This window comes from Marmota flaviventris, chromosome 2, assembly GCF_047511675.1.
Source record: "Marmota flaviventris isolate mMarFla1 chromosome 2, mMarFla1.hap1, whole genome shotgun sequence".
Lineage (NCBI taxonomy): Eukaryota > Metazoa > Chordata > Mammalia > Rodentia > Sciuridae > Marmota > Marmota flaviventris.
The window spans coordinates 29225431-29245903 of NC_092499.1; the positions used below are offsets into that span (position 1 = coordinate 29225431).

The 20473-nt window shown below is 36.3% G+C and overlaps 2 protein-coding genes across 12 annotated transcripts in view; both read right to left on the bottom strand.

Moving 5' to 3' along the window:
- Window positions 1-10634, bottom strand: part of Znf410 (zinc finger protein 410) — a 37527-nt gene extending 26893 nt beyond the window's left edge. For 2 of the 8 annotated variants that reach the window (XM_027931503.2, XM_071607686.1), the window contains exons 1-6: window positions 10547-10612; window positions 7500-7535; window positions 6353-6410; window positions 5099-5234; window positions 1950-2168; window positions 48-239 (exon numbers count right to left, since the gene is read on the bottom strand). In XM_027931503.2, the coding sequence (XP_027787304.2) occupies window positions 48-239; window positions 1950-2168; window positions 5099-5234; window positions 6353-6410; window positions 7500-7510 (616 nt within the window). In that variant the 5' untranslated portion in view covers window positions 7511-7535; window positions 10547-10612. Of the gene's footprint in view, window positions 1-47; window positions 240-1949; window positions 2169-5098; window positions 5235-6352; window positions 6536-7499; window positions 7536-10546 lie in introns of all 8 variants that reach the window. The other 6 variants (XM_027931501.2, XM_071607682.1, XM_027931498.2 and 3 more) reach the window with 5 other exon arrangements.
- A 1212-nt stretch (window positions 10635-11846) lies between these two features.
- Ptgr2 (prostaglandin reductase 2) overlaps window positions 11847-20473 on the bottom strand; it is a 41892-nt gene continuing 33265 nt past the window's right edge. For all 4 annotated transcript variants that reach the window (XM_071607687.1, XM_027931706.2, XM_027931707.2 and 1 more), the window contains 6 exons: window positions 19235-19405; window positions 18180-18389; window positions 17253-17374; window positions 15797-15884; window positions 14987-15026; window positions 11847-13305 (listed from right to left, as the gene is read on the bottom strand). In XM_071607687.1, the coding sequence (XP_071463788.1) occupies window positions 13229-13305; window positions 14987-15026; window positions 15797-15884; window positions 17253-17374; window positions 18180-18389; window positions 19235-19405 (708 nt within the window). In that variant the 3' untranslated portion in view covers window positions 11847-13228. The remainder of the gene's footprint in view (window positions 13306-14986; window positions 15027-15796; window positions 15885-17252; window positions 17375-18179; window positions 18390-19234; window positions 19406-20473) is intronic.

The window sequence follows — 20473 nt, forward strand, 5'->3', positions numbered from 1 at the left end:
TCTCTTTGCATAGAATAGTGGTGAAGAAAATGCCATGGGAGTCTCACCATTGCTGCTGGTTTTTGCACTCTTTGCTAGTTGTGCACGAGTAGCAGCAATCAAACTGTCATGGGCCAACTCCTGAACCCGGAGGAACCATGGAATGCTACTGTCCGTGCTCTCACTGGAGAGGAAATCATTCCCTGAATCCTCTGCCTCATCTTGTACAAACACTAAGTGCTCAGCTGAAGAGCCCAGACCTGGAGAACAAAAGGACATATGAAGGTTAGGCAACAAGTAATCCTTCTGTTTGCCCTGGCCCAGAAACTCTGTATCCTGAACCAGCTATTGGAGGTCTTTGCTTCTTACCTCAAGCTTCTGTGCTCACAGATGATTAGGCTATCACTTTCCTATTCTCAGGCCACAGGCTTATTGTTACCTTGCCTCCTCCTGTTTCAGAGGCAAAACTGTTCTTCCTGGCAACCAGGCTAACCCCCACCTCTAATATTCCAACCCCACACTTCAGTCATCCTTTTCTGTATCCTTCCATTTTTGTTCTCTCCCATTTCCATCCTATTCCTCTCTACTGGACAGCTTTTCCTTCTAGCCTTTAAATGTGTTCTAACTCAAGTTTCTCCCATCTTTATTCTTTAAAATAATAGAAAACCTTAAGTGCTTTTCTAGTTATTACCTGTTTCTTCAAAGTCAAGTTTTGTGAACAAGTGTACCCTCTAACTTGTGCATCCACTTTCTCACCTTCCATCTACTCCCCATCTCTTTAATTCTGTCCTCTACACCCACACTATCCCAATAACAACTGCTCTTGCCAAAATATTCAGATATATACTTCATCTCACTAGCCCATCCTATAGTATTTGGAATGATTTAGTATATTTTCTCCCTTAAAACTTCCCTACCTTGGTTTCCCACCCACTATTCTCTCTCAGTTCTCTTCATCCCCTTCCAGCTGTTCTTTCAAGTTCTTCTTGTTGCCCTCTTAAATGTGTGGGCTTTTCCCTCACAAGGTTCCAGGCTTGCCTTTTTTTCTGTTCATGCATCAATCTTCTCTTGAATCAAAGAGAAAATTGTTTCATACATTTCCTGAATGCTAATCAACACCTAAACTACTTATTTCATATGAGACCTCTCTAGAACTCTGGATTCCTGTGTCTTTTTTTTTTTTTTTTTTTAAAGAGAGAGAGAGAGAGTTTTTCAATATTTATTTTTTAGTTTTCGGCGGACATAACATCTTTGTTTGTATGTGGTGCTGAGGATGGAACCCGGGCCGCACGCATGCCAGGCGAGCGCGCTACCGCTTGAGCCACATCCCCAGCCTGTGTGTCTAACTTTCTGAAGAAAACTTCCTCCTAATGTTCCTTCAAAATCTCAACTTCAGGGTCTGGAGTTGTAGCTCAGTGGTAGAGCACTGCCTAGCAAGTGTGAGGCACTGGGTTCAATCTTCAGCACCACATAAAAATAAATAAAATAAAAGTATCGTGTCCATCTACAACTAAAAAAAATTTTTTTTTTAAATCTCAACTTCGGGCTGGGGATGTGGCTCAAGCGGTAGCGAGCTCGCCCGGCATGCACGGGGCGCTGGGTTCGATCATCAACACCACATAAAATAAAGATGTTGTGTCCACCGAAAACTGAAAAATAAATATTAAAAAAATTCTCTCTCTCTCTCTTTAAAAAAAAAAAAATCTCAACTTCAACAGACATAAATTGGAACTTATCATCCTACCCCACACCCTGTTCTTCCTACGCTCAACTGTATCAGTAAATGGCACCATCTAATTTCCCAAACGAGATATGTTTAAATCATCCTAGAATCCTCTCTCTTGTTCTACATGTTCATTTTGTCACCAGACTATGAAATTTCTGAAAAATAATAAAGCTTCTAGTGAAATATGTCCCAACTCCAATTTTTTCATAAGTATGAGAAAAGTTCAGAAAAAGATAAAGAATACCTGCTCTTGTTAGGTTAAGAAGAATAAAAGAAGTGCTATCACTTGGCTGTAGATCTTGCAACAAACTAGGAGACTCTGGAGTAGACAAAAACTCTGGGGACTTCTGTACAGTCTGAGCCCTCGTCTCCTCTCCGTCTGGGCCCACATTCACCTGAAGGCTTCTCAGTACAGCTGATGAAGGGACCTCCTTGGAGGAGTTAGTATGATTTGGAGCATCATCTAGTAAAGGGAAAACACAGCATTACCTCCAAGGAGATCATCATTTTGAAACAGTGTCTAATACCTGTGTAACATCTCTTAGTATCTAGCACCCTATAAAAACAGTGTTCTCATTTTACAAATACAAAACTTGCCTCAGAGAAAAACAGAGATGGCTTTAAAGGTAATCAGACAAAATGTGAGAAACAGATTTCTCTTGACACCTGACATAGCTAATAGCCAATAATCTGCATTTGGACATTACAGAACTTAGTCCTTTTTGAAGTCAGAAATCAGAACTTTTTCCTTAAAAAAAAAAAAAAAGCTACATTATGAATGTTAAGGGAGGATCTAAATTTTAAACCTTTTTCTTAAAAGTTTAACTTTTTAGTTCACTTTTATAACATGTACATGACAGTTCTGGTGGATAATTAAAAGGGGGAAAAACAGCCTTGGAATCAAAAGAAATCTCACAAATTTATTAATATGTTTCATTATATAATTCTGGGTTTATACTGAATGTAAAGAAATAATTCAGGGCTGGGGGTGTAACTCAGTAGTAGTGATTGCCTAGCATGCACAATGCCCTGGGTTCAATTCCCAATACCTTTAAGAGAAATTTTTTTTCTTTAAATTCAGATTTGACCTCAAGAACTTCATTCTATCTGGATACAGTGGCACCCACCTATAATCCCAGTTACTCAGGAGGCTGAGGCGGGAGGATTGCAAGTTCAAGGCCAGACTGAGCAACTTAGAGAGATCTTATCTCAAAATAAAATTTTAAAAAGGGCTGGGGTATAAATTCAGTTATAGAGCACTTGCCTAACATATGCAAGGCCTGGGTTCAATTCTCAGTACCGAGGAGGTGGGGGTGGGGAACACACATACATGACATTTTGTTCTAAGTGATAGAAAAGAATTTCCAAAGGTTTTGGTTGCAATATAATGAGGAAACTGCACTTCAACACTGAAGTATCCAATATTTTCAGAGGTTTTAACATTTTTTAAAAAGGCATGTATCACTTCTTCCTCTTTTAAGTAGGTAACAAGATTATAGAAATAAGCTGGGCACATGCCAAAATCCCAGCAACATGGGAGGCTGAGGAAGGATGATAACGAGTTTGAGGCCTGCCTCAGCAACTTAGTGAGGTCCTCAGCAACTTAGAAAGACCCTGTCTCAAAATAAAAAATAGAAAGGGCTGGTATGTGGTTCAATGTACCTAGGTTCAATCCCTAGTACCAACAAAATGAAACAAAACAAAAATAAAAGAAATAAAAGTGAACAATATGGGGGCTGGGGTTATGGCTCAGCAGTAGAGAGCTTGCCTTGCATGTGCATGGCCCTGGGTTTGATCCTCAGCACCACATAAAAATAAATTAATTAATTAAATAAAGTTATTAAAAAAAAAAGTGGATATATGTCCATTTTCATTAGGCTTTGGCTTAATAAAGCTGCACAATAACGTGAATGTACTTACACACAAAGATAAAAATCTTAAAAGTTCTTAGTAGTTCTGTTTGTCATATTACAACATTAAGTAATAAATATTCGTCAACAAGTGGCATGGATAAGGAGTTGTGGTATACTTTATATAACAATACCATACAGCAATGTAACTAAACAAACCATAGCTACACACAATAAGGATAAACTTCACAAATACAAAGTAAAGGAAGGAAGGTACAAAAACATACAGATCATATGATTCCATTCATTTAAGGTCCAAAACCAATTAAGATTATACCACATTGCTTAGAGATATATAAATGGGTGGGTAAATTTGGAAAACAAAGAAATGATTATCACAAAAGTGAGAGGACACTGGCATTCTTACAAAAGAATGTTGTTATCTTTATAGGGGAAAAGCCTAAGTAGGAGCCAGGCAATGGCACACTCCTGTAATTTCATGGACTCAAAAGAGGCTGAGGTAGGAGGATCCCAAGCTCAAGGCCAACCTTAGCAAATTAGAGCCACTCTATCTAGAAAAAAAGGGAATGTAGTTCACTGGTAGACTGTGTCCAATCCCTAATATTGCAAGGGGAAAAAAAAAAAATCGAAGAATACCACCAAAGGACATTAACTAGAAGAGTTCTTAACAAACTACTTAAGTTGTCAAACAAGCTAATGTTTACTCTCCCTGATAAAACACTAACACTCCAAATTTTAAAACAAAGATCAGAGTATAAGGAATTTACTACATCCAAAAATAATATTCTCCTTGCCAATAATCAATTGACTCCCATCCAAACCTTATCTCCCTACCTGTGCTCAGCATTCTATTTCCTTTTACTTCTCCTGAAGCATCCTCACCAACATCCTACTATTTCTGTCTCAGTTTCCCTAAAACAACCCCCAAATATCTCAGATCTAAAAACAAAAACTAACAAACAAAACCCCTAATTTCCACCTACCTTACCTTTTTCCTTCTCGTAGCAGAACAGTCTTGAGAAAATACCACTAGTTACTTCCACAATTATGTTGGACTTACTTTGCATTGATACCTCAATCTACAGCCACTTGGTTGTCCACCCACTTCACTCTGTGGACAACCAAGTTCAGGATGGATTCTTTTTAGACTCTATCTTCTCTGGGCCCCTTAGGAGCATTTGATATTGACTTCCCTTGTGTTCCACACTTCCACTCTATATTGATATTCATCCTACTTCAATACCCTACTTTATACCCCTTACCACCTGTTCAGATTCTTTTGTCTTATCCTATTCCTTCCAGAGTTCTGCCTTGACCTTTTTTTTTTCCCCCCACTGTCACACTGAATCATGATAGCAGCCATTCCTGTGGCTTAAACAACTGATACACTTATGACTTTCATGGTTACTTTTTCTCTATGACCAGTCAATTGTAAAGTCAGTTATCCATTCCATCAGGTACCATAAAGTAAGCTAAGCTCTTGGGACTTCTTTATCCTATCTCTGGTGATCTTTGTTTTTACCTGATAACATTAGCCGACTGCATTCTGAGGCCTCGGTCACCGGAAGTAGGGATAAGCAAGTAATGTCTTTAGCTTCTGATTCTACTAGTCCCTGTCCCAATGGGATGGAGGTATTCTGAACAAACTGTACCAGGAGCTGAGGGGGGAAAAAAGGCAACACTAAGATACAGAGGTTATCAGGAATGGATCTAAACCTCTGAGTTTATGAAAAGGTAATGATGAAGTCTTGACTGCACTAGGTTTAGACATTCAAAGAAAAACTAGATTGTTATTTCATCAATGTTCATTGTTATTTATATAACTAAACCAACCCCATCACTTTCCAAATAGAAAATATAAAAATAATTTTAAAATGAAGGACTACTTAAAAAAAAAAAAAATCAACCACACCACACTGATTACATCTTACAAAGCATTTTTCTGTGTACATTTAACCTTCACATTAAATTGGCTAGGACTGAATATGTATTTTACAAAGAAGAATCAAGATGAGGACATTAGTGTCTTATCTAAGATCACATGACTAGCTAGCAGTGCCAATCTTTGAACTTAAGTAATCAGATTCACTAAAATTAAAGTGAGAAAAATGAATGAAAATAAAATGCTTATTTTTATTAAATACATTTATTAAAATATAATGCTTAGCCAGACATGGTGATGCATTTCTGTAATCCCAGCTGAGGCAGGAAGATTAAAAATTAGAGGCCAGCCTGGAAAACTTAGAGCTAACAATGTGGCTCAGTGGTAGAGCACTTGCCTAGCATGTGTGAGGCTGTCAGTTTAAGACCAAGTACCACACATACACACAAACCAAAGAAAAAGATACCCAATGTGTTCAGAAATAAAATATTTTCTGATATATACAAAATTATTACAAGAATGGTTTGTGGTAGAAAATATTTATATACATATACACATACACATTACTTATGTTACATGGCATACTCTCGCCACATATTTATATATAAAATATTTTGTCATTATATAACTATCCAAATAATTTTACACTTCCTTAAACAACGACCAAAAAAAAAAAAAAATCACAAAAGACAAAAAAATTTTGAGAAAACACTTAGTAATGAAAAAATAATAAATTAATACTTACAATCAAATCCATTTGGTTCACAAAACCTAAAATATTTAATATTTACTATCAGGTCTTTATAGAAAAAGTTTACTGATCCCTGAACTAATAATGATAAACTCTGAAATACAACCCACCAAAAGAAAAGGAAACAAGCTGAGTAGGCTCACCTCTGGTTTGGATTCTAACTCATCCGATAACATTGATTCAGCTTCCAAAATCCTGTAGCTGTTTAGGGAACAGGTTCAAAATTAATTCAGAGTCAATGACACCTTCCCGTTATGCTCATGTTCCTTTAGGAAACACTATGCTCTTTCTATAAGATGCTGAACTAAGTTGATAATCAATTTATCCTAAAATAGGGATAAAAAAGAGAGAGACAGCATTAAGAACAGTGAGAAAATACAGCTAAATAAGTAAAATATCCAAAAATCATAACAAACAAAGAATTCAGCTCCAATTCCTTGTTTTAAAATAGAACAAGTGAACTAGGTATCAAAATCCAAAATGATGTTTATGTTTCTACTTCTAAAATCAATTCTAAGGAAAGAACTTAACTACAGAAAAAGCTAGAGCCGGGCACAGTGGCACATACTTTTAATTCCAGCTACTTAGGAGGTTAAGGCAGGAGGAATCATAAGTTAGAGAACAACCTCGGCAACTTAGTTGGACCCTGTTTCCAAAAAAAAAAAAAAAAGGATCGGGTATAGTTTAGTAGTGATGCATTCCCAGGTTCGATCTCCAGTACAGGGGGAAAAAAGAGGAAAAAACTCAAAGATGTTCACAAATATGTGACAAACTGGAAGCAACATGTCAACACACATATATATCCAACAATTAAGGAATTGTTGATTAAGTATGGCACCGTCACTTCAAAATAAGGTTATGAAGACACTGCAGCAACAAAGAAAAATTATTACATTAAATTATAAAAATAGGGCTGAGGTTGTGGCTCAGTGGTAGAGCGCTGGCCTAGCATGTGTGAGGCACTGGGTTCAATTCTCAGTACCACATATAAATTAATAAATAAAGATCCATCAACAACTAAAAAATATGTTTAAAAAATAAATAAACTATAAAAATAAAATGATTATATTTGCATTTTTAAAACTAGTTATGATAGGCTCAGAACAAAGTCAAAGGAAATTCACACAGGTATGATAGTAGTTAATATTGTATGGTAGGTTGGTGTGACTTATTTTTCTTTTCTTGATTTTCCAAGTTTTCTAAAATGTAATTATATTGTATTGATAATTTTTAAAAATACATTAAAAAATAGTCAAAAGTGGATGTGTAGCTCAGAAGTAGAGCACTTACCTAGCATTCATGAAGCCCTGGGATCAATCTACAGTACTGCACAGGGAAAAAAATGACAAAATTTGAATAGTGTTTCCCAGATGTAGTGTTCTTGGAACCCTGATGCAGCTGTTTTCTCCCTGTAATTTAAATTCTTTCTTTCTTCTTCTCCCCCTACCCCCACCTTTTCTTTCATTTTTGGGCTAGGGATTAAATCCCAAGGCCTTGTGTATACTACGCAGTCAACCACTGAGTTACTCCCCCAGCCCAAAATTCTTACTTTCTTACAGCTTAATTTTTCCCCTAGGAATCTGTCATGTGAGTCCTTTATTTGTTGCCAAAATTGGGAACACTGTGTAATCATACATATAAAATGTACCTAGGATGAAGTTTTCCATTAATACCAGGGTTGGCTAGATAGTTACAATAAGACAGACTTTACAAAAAGGGCATTTAGAAGTAATGGAATAAATATTTGTTTGTTGGTTTCTTCTCCCTCTTTCCAGCTGTCTGAGATTCTCATTTTCCATTGTAAAGGAATAACAATTTACAAGATATAATGAAAACAATCCTTTTAAGTTTTTCACCTGAAGTATTATAAATCCCTGACTTTTCTATCCACATACATTTTTCTCACTCAAGCACTACAACAACATAATAATTTATCCATTCATCTTTTTAGAAAGAAAGAAATTAAGGCTCAATAAATCATTTGCCCAAGTTATTAAGCTGCAAAGCCAGGACTCCTACCCACAGAGCAGGTTGACATAAATAGTTGAATGAATAGTGATTACATCTCTCTAATTTGTAAGGCCAAAGAATTCCTTTACCGCAATTCCAGCTCACTCTCAACAAGCCAAGAAATTACCAGATGTTTGTTTAGGTTATCCTTAAAGTTCCTCCAACTTTGAGATTCCATGATTGTAAAATCTCCAGGAAACCATACAACTATTTACTGACCTTTATATGTTAACAATGATATTTTTTAGTGTTTTTAATCTAATAATAATACTTAAAAATTAACAAAAACATTTCCTGAAACAACTGGATATCCATATCATAACTGAGTACTACCCTACAATTTTGGTGGCCAAGTTTATGGTTTGTGTGTGTACTGTATGATAAAATAAAGAAAAGAAGGCACTAGAATAGGCAAGCTGGATTCAAAATAATCACTACAAGAGTACCTTATCAGGTGTACTAGGTAAACCTCTTCTTTAACACAGAACTTACTAAGTATATTAGCTGGTAGTATAGTGACAAATATGCAATTACCTTTGTTTCTATTCCCAATTCCAATACCCATTTAACAAATTTCAAAAACTGTAATGCAAATCTTTTAAGAAAATAAGTTTCACTGAGAGTTCACAGAATATACAATTCACCCATTTTAAAGAGTACTATTAGATTGTCTTTGTCTTTAGTATATTCACAGTTGTGTAACCATACCACAAATTTACATTTTGATCACCCAAAAAGATACCCCGAAGTCACTTCCCATTTTCATGTTGTCTTTACTATGAGTTTAAAGGGATTCCATACAAGCATTCCTATAAGCAGATAGTAAGTACTGAATAAATATTTGTATATGAATGAATGACCTTTCTTCTGAACTCCAAATCTTCATTTCTAACTGCTTGATGGGTATTTCTATATATAATTCCAACAGCATCTCAAACCTAACAATGTACAAAATCCAGATTATCATCTCCCCTAAACTTGTTCTTCCTGTTATTATCTATTTCAATTATTGCCCAATTTTCTTCCTACTCAGCTGCAAATTCTAGATCTTTAATAATAATCTCACATTCTCTATATTTAAATAATCCCAGTAATTCTGAGTCCCCCAAATTTATTCCTACTGCAATGCCTTATTTGGTCTCTTTCAACTACACTATTAAATAGGCTTCTACCTGGTCACCTGGCCTTTAAAATTCCCCTTTCCAACCCATGTTTATGCAACCAATCCAGTTATCCTTCCAAAACACAAAAATGCTTATGTCAACCCCCTTTACTCAGTTGTATGCCTCAAAATAATGGTCAAACTCTAACGGTAAATCTCTTCATTTAGAGATAACCTCCCCACCCCCGCCAAAGCTAGAGACTGAGTAATTCACCCCCACACCCACCCCAAAGTTTGACATCTACTTGAATGCAAAGCTTAAACTAGAACTCAAATCTGACAGACAGCAAGTTTAGTTGCCTTTTATTCTACCTCACACTAAGATAATACAAAGAGGAATTTCTCACAGCCTAAACAACAACAAAAAAGCTGTCTTTATTTTAAAGTATTTCTTTTACTCTCTTTGCAAATATGCTGTGTTGACCCTGTTGCAAAGTGAGGAGTATATACGAATTCTTAATCCCCAAGTTAATATTTAACTTCCAAATGGTAACTAAGTCCTTTTCAGCGCCTCACGAGCAAGTTGAATAAACTTTAATAAACTATTGAGATTCTCTTGAGAAATGTCAGAGGATAAGTTCAACCGGCAAAACGCACACGGCTGTAAGTCAACAGCCAGCCTACGTGCCCGCCTGAACCGACATGCGAAAGAGAAACCGGAGGCCCAGTCCCTCCTGTCCACAGGCGACCCTAATCAGACACAGAAAGTAAGTGGACATAGAAAAGGAGAGGGTAGCTCTGGGCAGAAACATTCGGGGTAGAATCCCCTTGGCACACCTTTCCCCCATCACAAAGGCCTAAATCTAAGGCCCCAAGGTCCGCGGGCAGGCCCCGAGTGCGGGTGCAGTCCGGGAGCCCCCAGCTCCAAGAACTCGCTGACTCCGATTTTCTCGGGACTGTCTTGTTCCCGTGTCCCTAACTCTAAACGGAAGCAAAGAAGCCAAAACATCGCCCCCCAAACCGCGAGGGGAAGGGCCGAGGCCGCAGGGCTTCAGACCGTCCACTTCTAGGATCGCCAGATCCGGGAGGGGTGTCCAGGGAGGAGAGTTTCCCTGTCCGCTCCAGGGGCGAACTCGGCCCCAGGCCTCTAGGAGCCTGTAGGGGCTCCCTCTCGTCGGGGACTACCGAGCCAAGCGAGTGCCGCCAGTCCCAACCTGAAGCTTACCTTTCCTCCGGGACAGGTTGCCGGCAGTCAATCGGTCCTGAATTCCGTCCACACAGAGTATCTTCCGGCTCCCGCCGGAAGCAGCTCGAGCGCGGGACAGGAAGTTTGGCCGCTCCCCGCCCCCGGCGCACACACGCCCACCCGTTTGGCTAGGAGCCGCGCTACTGCCACCCTTCCGAGGGCAGCAGATGAGGCTGACCCGGCTCCCAGCACAGGGCTAAGCTTCCAGCGGCGAAAGCCCAGCCCTCAGTTTCCCATTCTCTCTGGCCTTCAGGGCTTCTAGACCCGCGAAGCCCTAAAACCAGGTCAGTGTATTCTAGCCATGACGTCACTACCAACCCGCAGCTATGGAGGAGTTCCCCCCGCCAGCTTAGGATCTACAATAGAGGGAAACGAGAAGATTGCTCCTTAAGCATTTGCCAAAGCTCTCAGTGAAGAGGCCCTTGAATCTTCACCACCCGAGAAGGAAACTTGTAGAATGAAGTTCTGCTGTGCATATGGGACGGGGAATTGAGTCTCCTGTAGAATTTTTTTAGAGATTGTTAATTTCCCTAGAGGCTGGGTTGCAAATATTTTTAGTACGTAAAGAGCTCTTGGATGTCCTGATTGGATGTCACCACTTTATTAGAACTTTGATTTGACTGACTTCTTAAAATTACTAATTTTTTGAATATTCACTGCCATGCGGAAGAATAAAAAACAACTAAAATAGTGACTGTGGAAATTAAAGGAGTTCTCTTTAAAAAGGTATTTCAAGGTAAAAGATAAACCAGGCACATATAAATGGGTGAATGATATCTTTAGGCACACGATGATCCAAGGAAATATAATTCCTCTTTTTGGATAAGCAGAGTTTGAAGTACCAACGGGATATTTACTTGAAGGTAAAGATCCAAAGCTCAAGTAAGAAGTCAGGAAAAGAAGTGTAGACTTGGGAGCTATCAGCATACAGAGAAGAGATAAAACCCCTCAGAAAAGAAAATGGTAGAGGAAAAATATATAAAAGAAGAGAAGACAACTGAAATTCACTGGAGTGAGTGTTTACCAACACAATTTGAATCTACTTTTACTAATTTCACATTCAAAAATACATTGGCAGCAGCGCAGCTACCCAATAAAGCTTAGGCAGGTGGAACCCAAGTTGGAGAGCTGCCTCTGCAATTTAGACCTCATCTCAGACAAAATAAAAAGGGCTGGGGATGTAGCTCAATGGTAAAGCACCCAGGGTTCAATTCCCAGTTAAATGTGTGTGTTTGTGTACACACTGGCAGTGTGTAAAACAGGTTACCATACACAGAAAAACATCTTCAATTTTATTGTTTCAAAGGGTTGGATACAATTAATAAAACAAACTTACTTAGAGGTGCATCAATATAGGTTTTGAACATTCATGATTACAACCATTGGTTAATTTTCCCAGTCAGTCCTGTTGTTTTCTGAAGCCGTCTCTGTTTTGATTTTGGTTGTTTTAGGTGTTCTTGTGCTGGGGACTGACCTCAAGGTCAAGCAGAGTTGTGCTACTGAGTTACACCCCCAAACCTCCTTGTTTAGTTATCTGAAATTCCCAGTAAGTTTATATCTACTTGCTCTCTAATCTTGACAACTATTTGTCAATATTTGCACACTAAACTAAGATTAACATATGCTTTTATCAATATATAAATTGGGTTTTTAGGGCTGGGGATGTGGCTCAATCGGTAGCGTGCTCGCCTGGCATGCATGCGGGGGTTCAATCCTCAGCACCACATACAAACAAAGATGTTGTGTCCCCCGAAAAAAAAAATAATAATAATAAACATTAAAATTCTCTCTCTCTCTTTAAAAAAAATTTAAAAAAAAAATAAAATAAATTGGGTTTTTAGACAGTATAGTGAATTATTTGGCAAAACATTAATAGATAATCCTTTGGATTAAATCCTGATCTCTGGGTCTCTCAAACCAAATAACTTCAGCCATTTATTTTCTCATATCACTCCCAACCCCAAACCTCTGTTTTCCTTTTGCAAAAACTGTTCCACAAGCTCTGAATCACACCCAACCAACCCTACCCTGCAGTCCTTACATACATATCATACCATTTAGTCCTGTTTCCACCTACAATATGGAAAGGCCATTCCAATTCTGTTCTTATTCCAAGTTTCAGTTTAAGAATCATGTGAAGTTTTTTTTCTCCAGTCCAACAAATGTTTACTACATGCCTCTCATTTCAAATAGAATACTTATTCTATTTTAAATAGACGTTATTTTTAAAAATTTATAAATTTGATGCATTAACAGTTGCATCAAATCTCCAGTAACTTCAGAATGTCTGATACAATTATGTCATACATGTTTTAACAAAAGAAAAATGGATGATTTTAATTTCAATATTATTTTAGGTAATGTTAGATGTAGAGTGCACACATGATATTAAGATATAAAAAAGAATTAAGTTATGTAAGAAAATATTCTTCTGATCACATTCAAATCAAGAGCTATCTGTACTTTTTTTTTTTACAATACCTTTATTTTATTTTATTGTGGTGATCAGGATTGAACCCAGTGCTTCACACATGTGAGGCAAGCGCTCCACCACCGAACTACAACCCCAGCCCCCTGTACTTTTTTTTTTAAAAAATTTTATCTTAAAAATCTTTGTGTAAGGTGGAAAGAAATATGTGTGATTTTTCTTGAAGATGACAATTATAGAGAAATATCTTTTGAAATACAAACTATCTGTTTTCCGATGTTACCCCCTGTCATCATGGACTGGAATGCAGCTGGAAAGAAAAAAATATATAGATTATCTGAAAAGATAAATGTTACCATGAAACTTGTTTATCAAGAGGTCAGACATAAAATTAGTTTGAATAACTTCTTCCAGGATTGTAATATTAAGCACAGAAGGAAACTGTCATGAAAATAAAGGTCAAGTAGAAGTTAAAGAAAAACTAACCCAACTAACTGTTATTATACCTAAACTGAGTTTACATCAATGTTTAATGTATACAGAGTCTAAAGATTGGTGGAAAATAAATATGGGAATTAATTATCAGCAAAAACAATTTTTAAATAACTGTCAAAAATTTTAGAATTGTAATCAAAAAGTTTTTTAAATAAATAAATACAGTACACATTTCTTATGCCAAATGACTGGGTTTTATGTTTAGTATACATTAACAAAATGTATTAAAAATTTTTTCTGAAAAAGGAAAACATCAGTTTGATTTAACCCTTTTCAGTTAAATGAACAAATCAGAATATTTTTAATTTTTTTTTAATTTGTCTTTGTTGTTGTTGATGTATTTTTATTTGGTGCTGAGGATCAAACCCAGGGCCTCGAACGTGCAAGGCAGGTGCTCTACCACTGAGCTATAGTCCTAGCCCTAAATGAGAATATCTTAAATCTATGTATAGTGGGCAAAAGTTAAATATTGACAATTTGCTTAATATAAATTGCCCCAGAAGCAGCTAATCTGAAAAAGTAACCTAAAGCCTAAGTAATTTTCACAATCCTTACATTTTTTATAAACTATTTGAGATGTGATAACAATACCTCTTAAATACCACTAAGTTGAACTCACATAGATCTTGATTACAATACTTATGGAAACCTAGAGTATGGTTTTACAGGGAAGAAATAAATGATTAAAAAAGGAGGGGCGGAGGTTGTGGCTCAGTAGTAGAGTGCTTATGTGTGAAGCACTGGGTTCGATTCTCAGCACCACATATAAATAAATAAAGGTCCATTGACAACTAAAAGAAATATATTAAATAAATAAATAAGGAAAAAAACAACAGGTATGGTGGTGCACACCTGTGATCCCAGTGACTCAGGAGGCTGATGCAGTAAGATCATAAGTTAGAGACCAGCCACAGCATCTTAGTGAGATCCTCATCAATTTAGTGAGACCTTGTCTCAAAATAAAAAATAAAAAGGATTGGGGATATAGCTCTGCGGTAAAGTACCCCTGAATTCAATCCTCAATATTAAAAGAAAAAAAAAAAAAAACAGGCAAAGTGGTGTATGCCTATAATCCCAGCTACTCTGGAGACCAAAGCAGGAGGATCTCAAGTTTGAGGCTAGCCTGGGTAACTTAGTGAGACCTTGTCCCAACAGAAAAAAATGAAAATAGCTGGGGATGTGGCTCTGTGATAAGAGTGCCTCTGGGCTCAATTCTCAGTACTGTAAAAAAGAAAGAAAAAAATCTGGTCTGGGGATGTAGCTCAGTGATATAGGACTTGCCTAGCAGGCATAAGACCCTGATCCGTAGCTTTGTCAAAAAAAGAAAGAGAAGGAAAACAACCAACCAAAACACAGTTAATATTGATTCAGCCTAGCAAAACTAAAAATTAAGAAAAAAAGAAAAGGGGGAGGAGACACCTGAGAAGTAGCATTAAAAGAAAAAAGAATATTTTTGCTGAGCACATGTATATAATAAATAAATACATTCGTCTTACCTCCCATGTTTTCCAATCCATTTATCACAGTCTCCTTGATCTGTAAATTAAAATAGTAGTTTTAGTATTCTTTAAAAAAATTATTTTGTGATAATGGGGATAAGCCCTTTTTATTTTGAGATGGTCTTGCTAAGTCGCTGAGGCTGGCCTTGATTGCAGTTCTCCTGCCTCAACCTCCTAAGTAGCTGAGATAAATTATAAGTACCCGCCACTATACCCAGCTATACGTCCTCTTCTCAAAATATACACACACACACTCATAACTGCCAATCATTTGTGGGTTTCAAGAACATCAAGAGAACAAGGTCAGGATCTCTGAATCCCAAATTAAAAATTTCTGATTTTCAGCCAACAACTAAGAAAGACATCAGAGTATCCATGGAGAGTAGGTGAGGACACTAGGATGTGCTTATATGACTTTCTTGGAAAGGAGTCTCCAATACATGGTAGAATTCCATAAATATTTTTGAATATTACTAATTTATATTTTGGGAAAACTATTGATTTTTTATATAATCCACAGAAAGTGAAACAGTAAATTTTATATAAAGTTAATAATAAGAGGGTTTCTTCACAGTTAGGAGTTTACAATCATCAGCAAGGTAAAGGATATTTAGTACACATTTCTTTTGTAGGAATTTTTTATAATGAAACAAACATGTTTGAGGTTAGGTGCAGTGGTGCATGCCATAATCCCAGCTTTTGGTATGCAAGATAAAGGAAAAAATGTTTGCTATAATATAATTTAAATAATACAAAAGTATATCAAGTAGCAGGAAGAATTATAATGATAAAAAATAGAAGTACTACCTTTAGCTTTCCTTCTTTAAACCACTGACTCAGTTGAAGAATGCCAGGCTCAAATTTATCCTTATAATTTAACACCAGAAATCTTTCCCTGTAGGGGAGAAGAAAAGGATAATGATCAGAGAACAAGACAGGAGTGAGAGTTCAAGATGAAACCATTCCAGAACTCTAGTAAATCTGTTAATCCTTAAAATATTAGAATTAATCACACTGAGTTTGGTCAGACATAATTTTAGGTGTATTTACAAATGTAAGTATACTAAACTTCTACTGTTTATGTCTGCTCAGCATCTACAACTCCATTTAGCAACAGTTCTGTGATTTTTTTCTTTGTAGATATCTTCCTTTCCCCATCCTCTCTTGACTTAACCCAGCTCAGTCAAATCCAGTAAGTATGAGTTTTCAAGGAGCTAATTAACCAAAACCTAACTATTAAACTAGCTTAAAAATAGAGAGCATTAATTTCAAGGATATATAAAGAATTCAAAAAACTCCAAAAAAAAAAAAAACCCAAATAACCCAATCAATAAATGGGCTAACGAATTGAACAGACACTTCACAGAAGAAGAAATACAATCAATTGACAAATATATGAAAAAATGTTCAATATCTCTAACAATTAGAGAAATGAAAATCAAAACTACTCTAAGATTTCATCTCACTCCAGTCAGAATGGCAATTATCAAGAATACAAGTAATAATAAATGTTGGCAATGATGTGGGGAAAAAGGCATACTCATACATTGCTGGGATTGGAAATTGGTGTAATCATTATGGAAAGCAGTATGGAGATTCCTCAGAAAACTTGGTATGGAACCACCATTTGACCTACCTATCCCACTCCTCAGTTTATACCCAAAGGACTTAAAATCAGCCTACTACGTTGATAAAGCCACATCAATGTTTATAGTGGCTCAACATACAATAGCTAAACTATGTAACCAACATAGGTGTCCTTCAACAGATGAATGGATAAAGAAAATGTGGTATACATATGTAATGGAATATTATTCAGCCTTAAAGAAGAATAAAATTATGGCATTTGCCGGTAAATGGATGTAACTGGAGAATATCATGCTAAGTGAAATAAGCCAGTCCCCCAAAACAAAGGCAGAATGTTTTCTCTGATATGCACATGCTAATTCCCAATAAAGGGTGGACTAGGTAGAGGGAGTGAAGGGAGGGGAGGGGTTTAGGTATTGGAAGGATAGTAGAATGTATTTGATATTATTACCTATGTACATATATGACTACATGACCAGTGATTCTACATCATGCACAACCAGAAGAATGAGAAATTATACTCCATTTATGTAAAAATATACATATATATATATATATATATATATATATATGAATTTTATTTATTAAGGAAAAACTATATTGAATAACAATATATTTCATATACATTCCCCCTTGAATCTGAATCTGGTAATAAGGGCAAAGACAGAGGACGTACCTTGTGATGTTTCTTTCCTTCTGGATTGCTTCTATCGCAGGGGGCAGTGGAGGAGGATATGGCACATCTTTATTGTACTGAGAAATTTGACCACACAGGATGATGTGGCTGTTCTGATTCATCTGCACAGAAAAATTTTTGATGGTTACCTCCTTAGACACCTTTCCTATTTATTGATTTTACGTTTGCCTAAATGAAAACCTGCTTGACCACTATATTTAATCTTCTACTGCCAATTTAGTTTGCTTTGAAGATTTATATATTATATGTATTTAAAAGTTTTAATTAGCTAGCAACAAATTCACCCCAAAGGAATATAAAGGCAAATGAAAAATTTTTAAATTTTTTATTAGCTACACATGACATTACAATGATCTTGGCCAAATTTCTTAATCAGCAAAAGAATTATATTAGTTGTCATTGTCACTACATTTATTAGTAGCAGTATTGTATTTCTTTGCATTTAAATAATGTAACCTAAGCTGCAAATAATGGACTATGCACTGTTGATAGCTCATGTTGATACTTTACAACATTTTTAATAAAGAAAATCATAAATACCCACAATTTATGAAAACCTATTTCCTCAAAGTTAGGGGGATGACTGTGACTTGGTCAATGGCAAGTTAGAGGTCAGAACTTCACAATTTCATTTAAAAAATGCAACTGTAATTTTTCACAAAAATTAATTTAAAGTGAAAATATAATACTGCTAGGCAAGAACTGAAACAGATGAATCACAGTAAATCTATTAGCATATGAAAGGAGATATCAGCAAGCTCTCATATCACTTAAATAAGGATCATCACATTTCTAACAGTAAACTCTACAATTTTATGAAGTTTTTTCCCCCTCAGTAACACATAAAAAAAAATCACAACAAATAAAATGCAGTATTCAACTTTATAACATAAATTGGCAAACAACCTGACTTATCACTGTATCGCTGATGTCACCACCAACATTATCAAAGTAAACGTCCACTCCAGCTGGGCATGATTCTCGGAGTTGTTCTGCCACATTCCCTTTTTTATAATTAATTGCAGCATCAAAGCCCAGTTCTGAGGTCAAAATGAGGCATTTCTCTTGTGTTCCACAAATTCCCACCACTCTGGAACAGCCCAGCAAATGGCCAATCTAGGAGGAATATTTTGAAAATTAAATGGTTTTATATTGTCATGTTTGTTGTAAAAAGGTGAAAGTATACAAGATATTTTAAGTTTATGGGAGAGTTCATCACAATTGAGGTTAGATTACACTGCTTTTAACAAAAAGAAACTAATAGAACTGAGGGCAGAAAATGTCATCCTTTAAAATAAATAAATTGAATAAAATCAATCTCAGTTTAAAATTCACAGTTTAAATCTGATTTTATAAATGGAATACTCAGACTTAAAACATCACTACCTTACAATTCAATATTTTTCAGGACTGTGAGGAACTAAAAATCACACCTAAAATAAAATATTTTGTCTTAATGGTTTCCTATAAAACAATGAACTTAACCGAATTCTATCAAAAGATTTACTTTATTTCTGGAACTCAATATGTTTTCTTACCTGAGGGTTTTTAAAAATATCGGTTCTTTTTTTTTTTTTGGTACCAATGATTGAACCTAGGGCCTATTATATGATTTTTTAGCATGAGCTCTGCCACTGAGCTACACCCTCAGCCCCTCATTTATCTTTAGTTTGTGAAATTCCAGGGGGGGTCTCTATGATTCTTATCCTTGCATGGATGACAGCAATCCTCTAGCATTTACCATATCTATTCTTGGTTAATAAAGATTGAGACAAAAACCTACAATATACATCATATTGTTGTTAAGAGAGTTTAATGGGTGATAACATCATTTCTACCAGAAATGTGTGAAATAATCATTTAAATTTGTTCACATTCATATTTTAAATTATATACATATATCCAGAAGTTCGATTATGACAACTTTTTTAAAAAAGTTAAATAATTCTCAGGACGTTTACCTGCCCAGCCAAGGATCCACAGGCACCTGCTGCTCCACTGACAACCATTGTCTGATTAGATCCAGCAGTTACATGACCTTTTTCCTGTACTCCAATTAAGGAAGTCAAGCCAGGCATACCTATAGCTCCAAGAAAATATGAAAGGTGTCCATCTACAAGCTGTAGGTCTACCTAAAATAAAGTATATAGCATTTTAACATAATATTAGAAATTCCTGTTTTAAGACAAAGTAGAGATTGTTATGCAATAAATTGTGTGCCCCCTGCCTATGTAACTGTATCAAAGATAAGGCCTTTAAGATGCTATGTAAGGTTAAATGAGATTACAAAACTGGGACTCTAAGCCAGACGTGGTGGAGCATGCCTATAATCCCTAAGGTTTAGGAGGCTGCTATAGGAGAATCTGGAGTTCAAAGCCCACCTCAGCAGAAGCACAGAAGCTCCATTAGACTCTGTCTCTAAATAAAATACAAAATAGGGCTGGGGATGTGGCTTAGTGGTCCAGTACCCCTGAGTTCAATCCCCAGTACCCACCCTCAAAAAAAAGAATGGGACTCTAATCCAATAGGATCTGTGCCCTTAGAATAAATGTAAGAAATACAACCACTGCCTACCCCAGACAAAGACCACTAGAGGACACAGTAAGAAGTTATCTACCTGCAAGCCAGGAAGAGAGACCTTACCAGAAATGAAAATTTCCAGAAACTTGATCTTGGATTTCTAGTCTCCAGAATAGAACATTAATCTCTGTTGTTTAAAGCCACCAACCTATAGTATTTTATTGTGGCAGTCCAAGCAAACTAATAATTTCAGTATGGTTTCTGAATTTAGCCAGACTCTGCCTCAAACTATTCTTCAGTCTTGCTAAAATTCTATATATTTGTAAAGAGTTGGGAAAAAAACCAAAATTCACTATAAAATTTTTTTTTAAAAAACCCTTTTTTGACCAATCAAAGCCAACCCAAGCAACAAAGCAAGACACCCACTTCAACAACAACAAAAATAAACCTCAAACTCCCCAACTATTTTTTTCTTTCCTTTTTTTTTTTTTGTGTGTGTGTGTATGTGCGTGTGTGTATGGTACTGGGGATTGAACCCAGGAATATTCTGCCACCAAGCTACACTCTCAGTTCTTCTTATTGAGACAGGGTCTTCCTAAATTTCACAGGTGCTAGGATTACAGGCATATGCCATGGTGCTTGGCTATAATAATTTTCACTACTGATGGTTAATATGTACC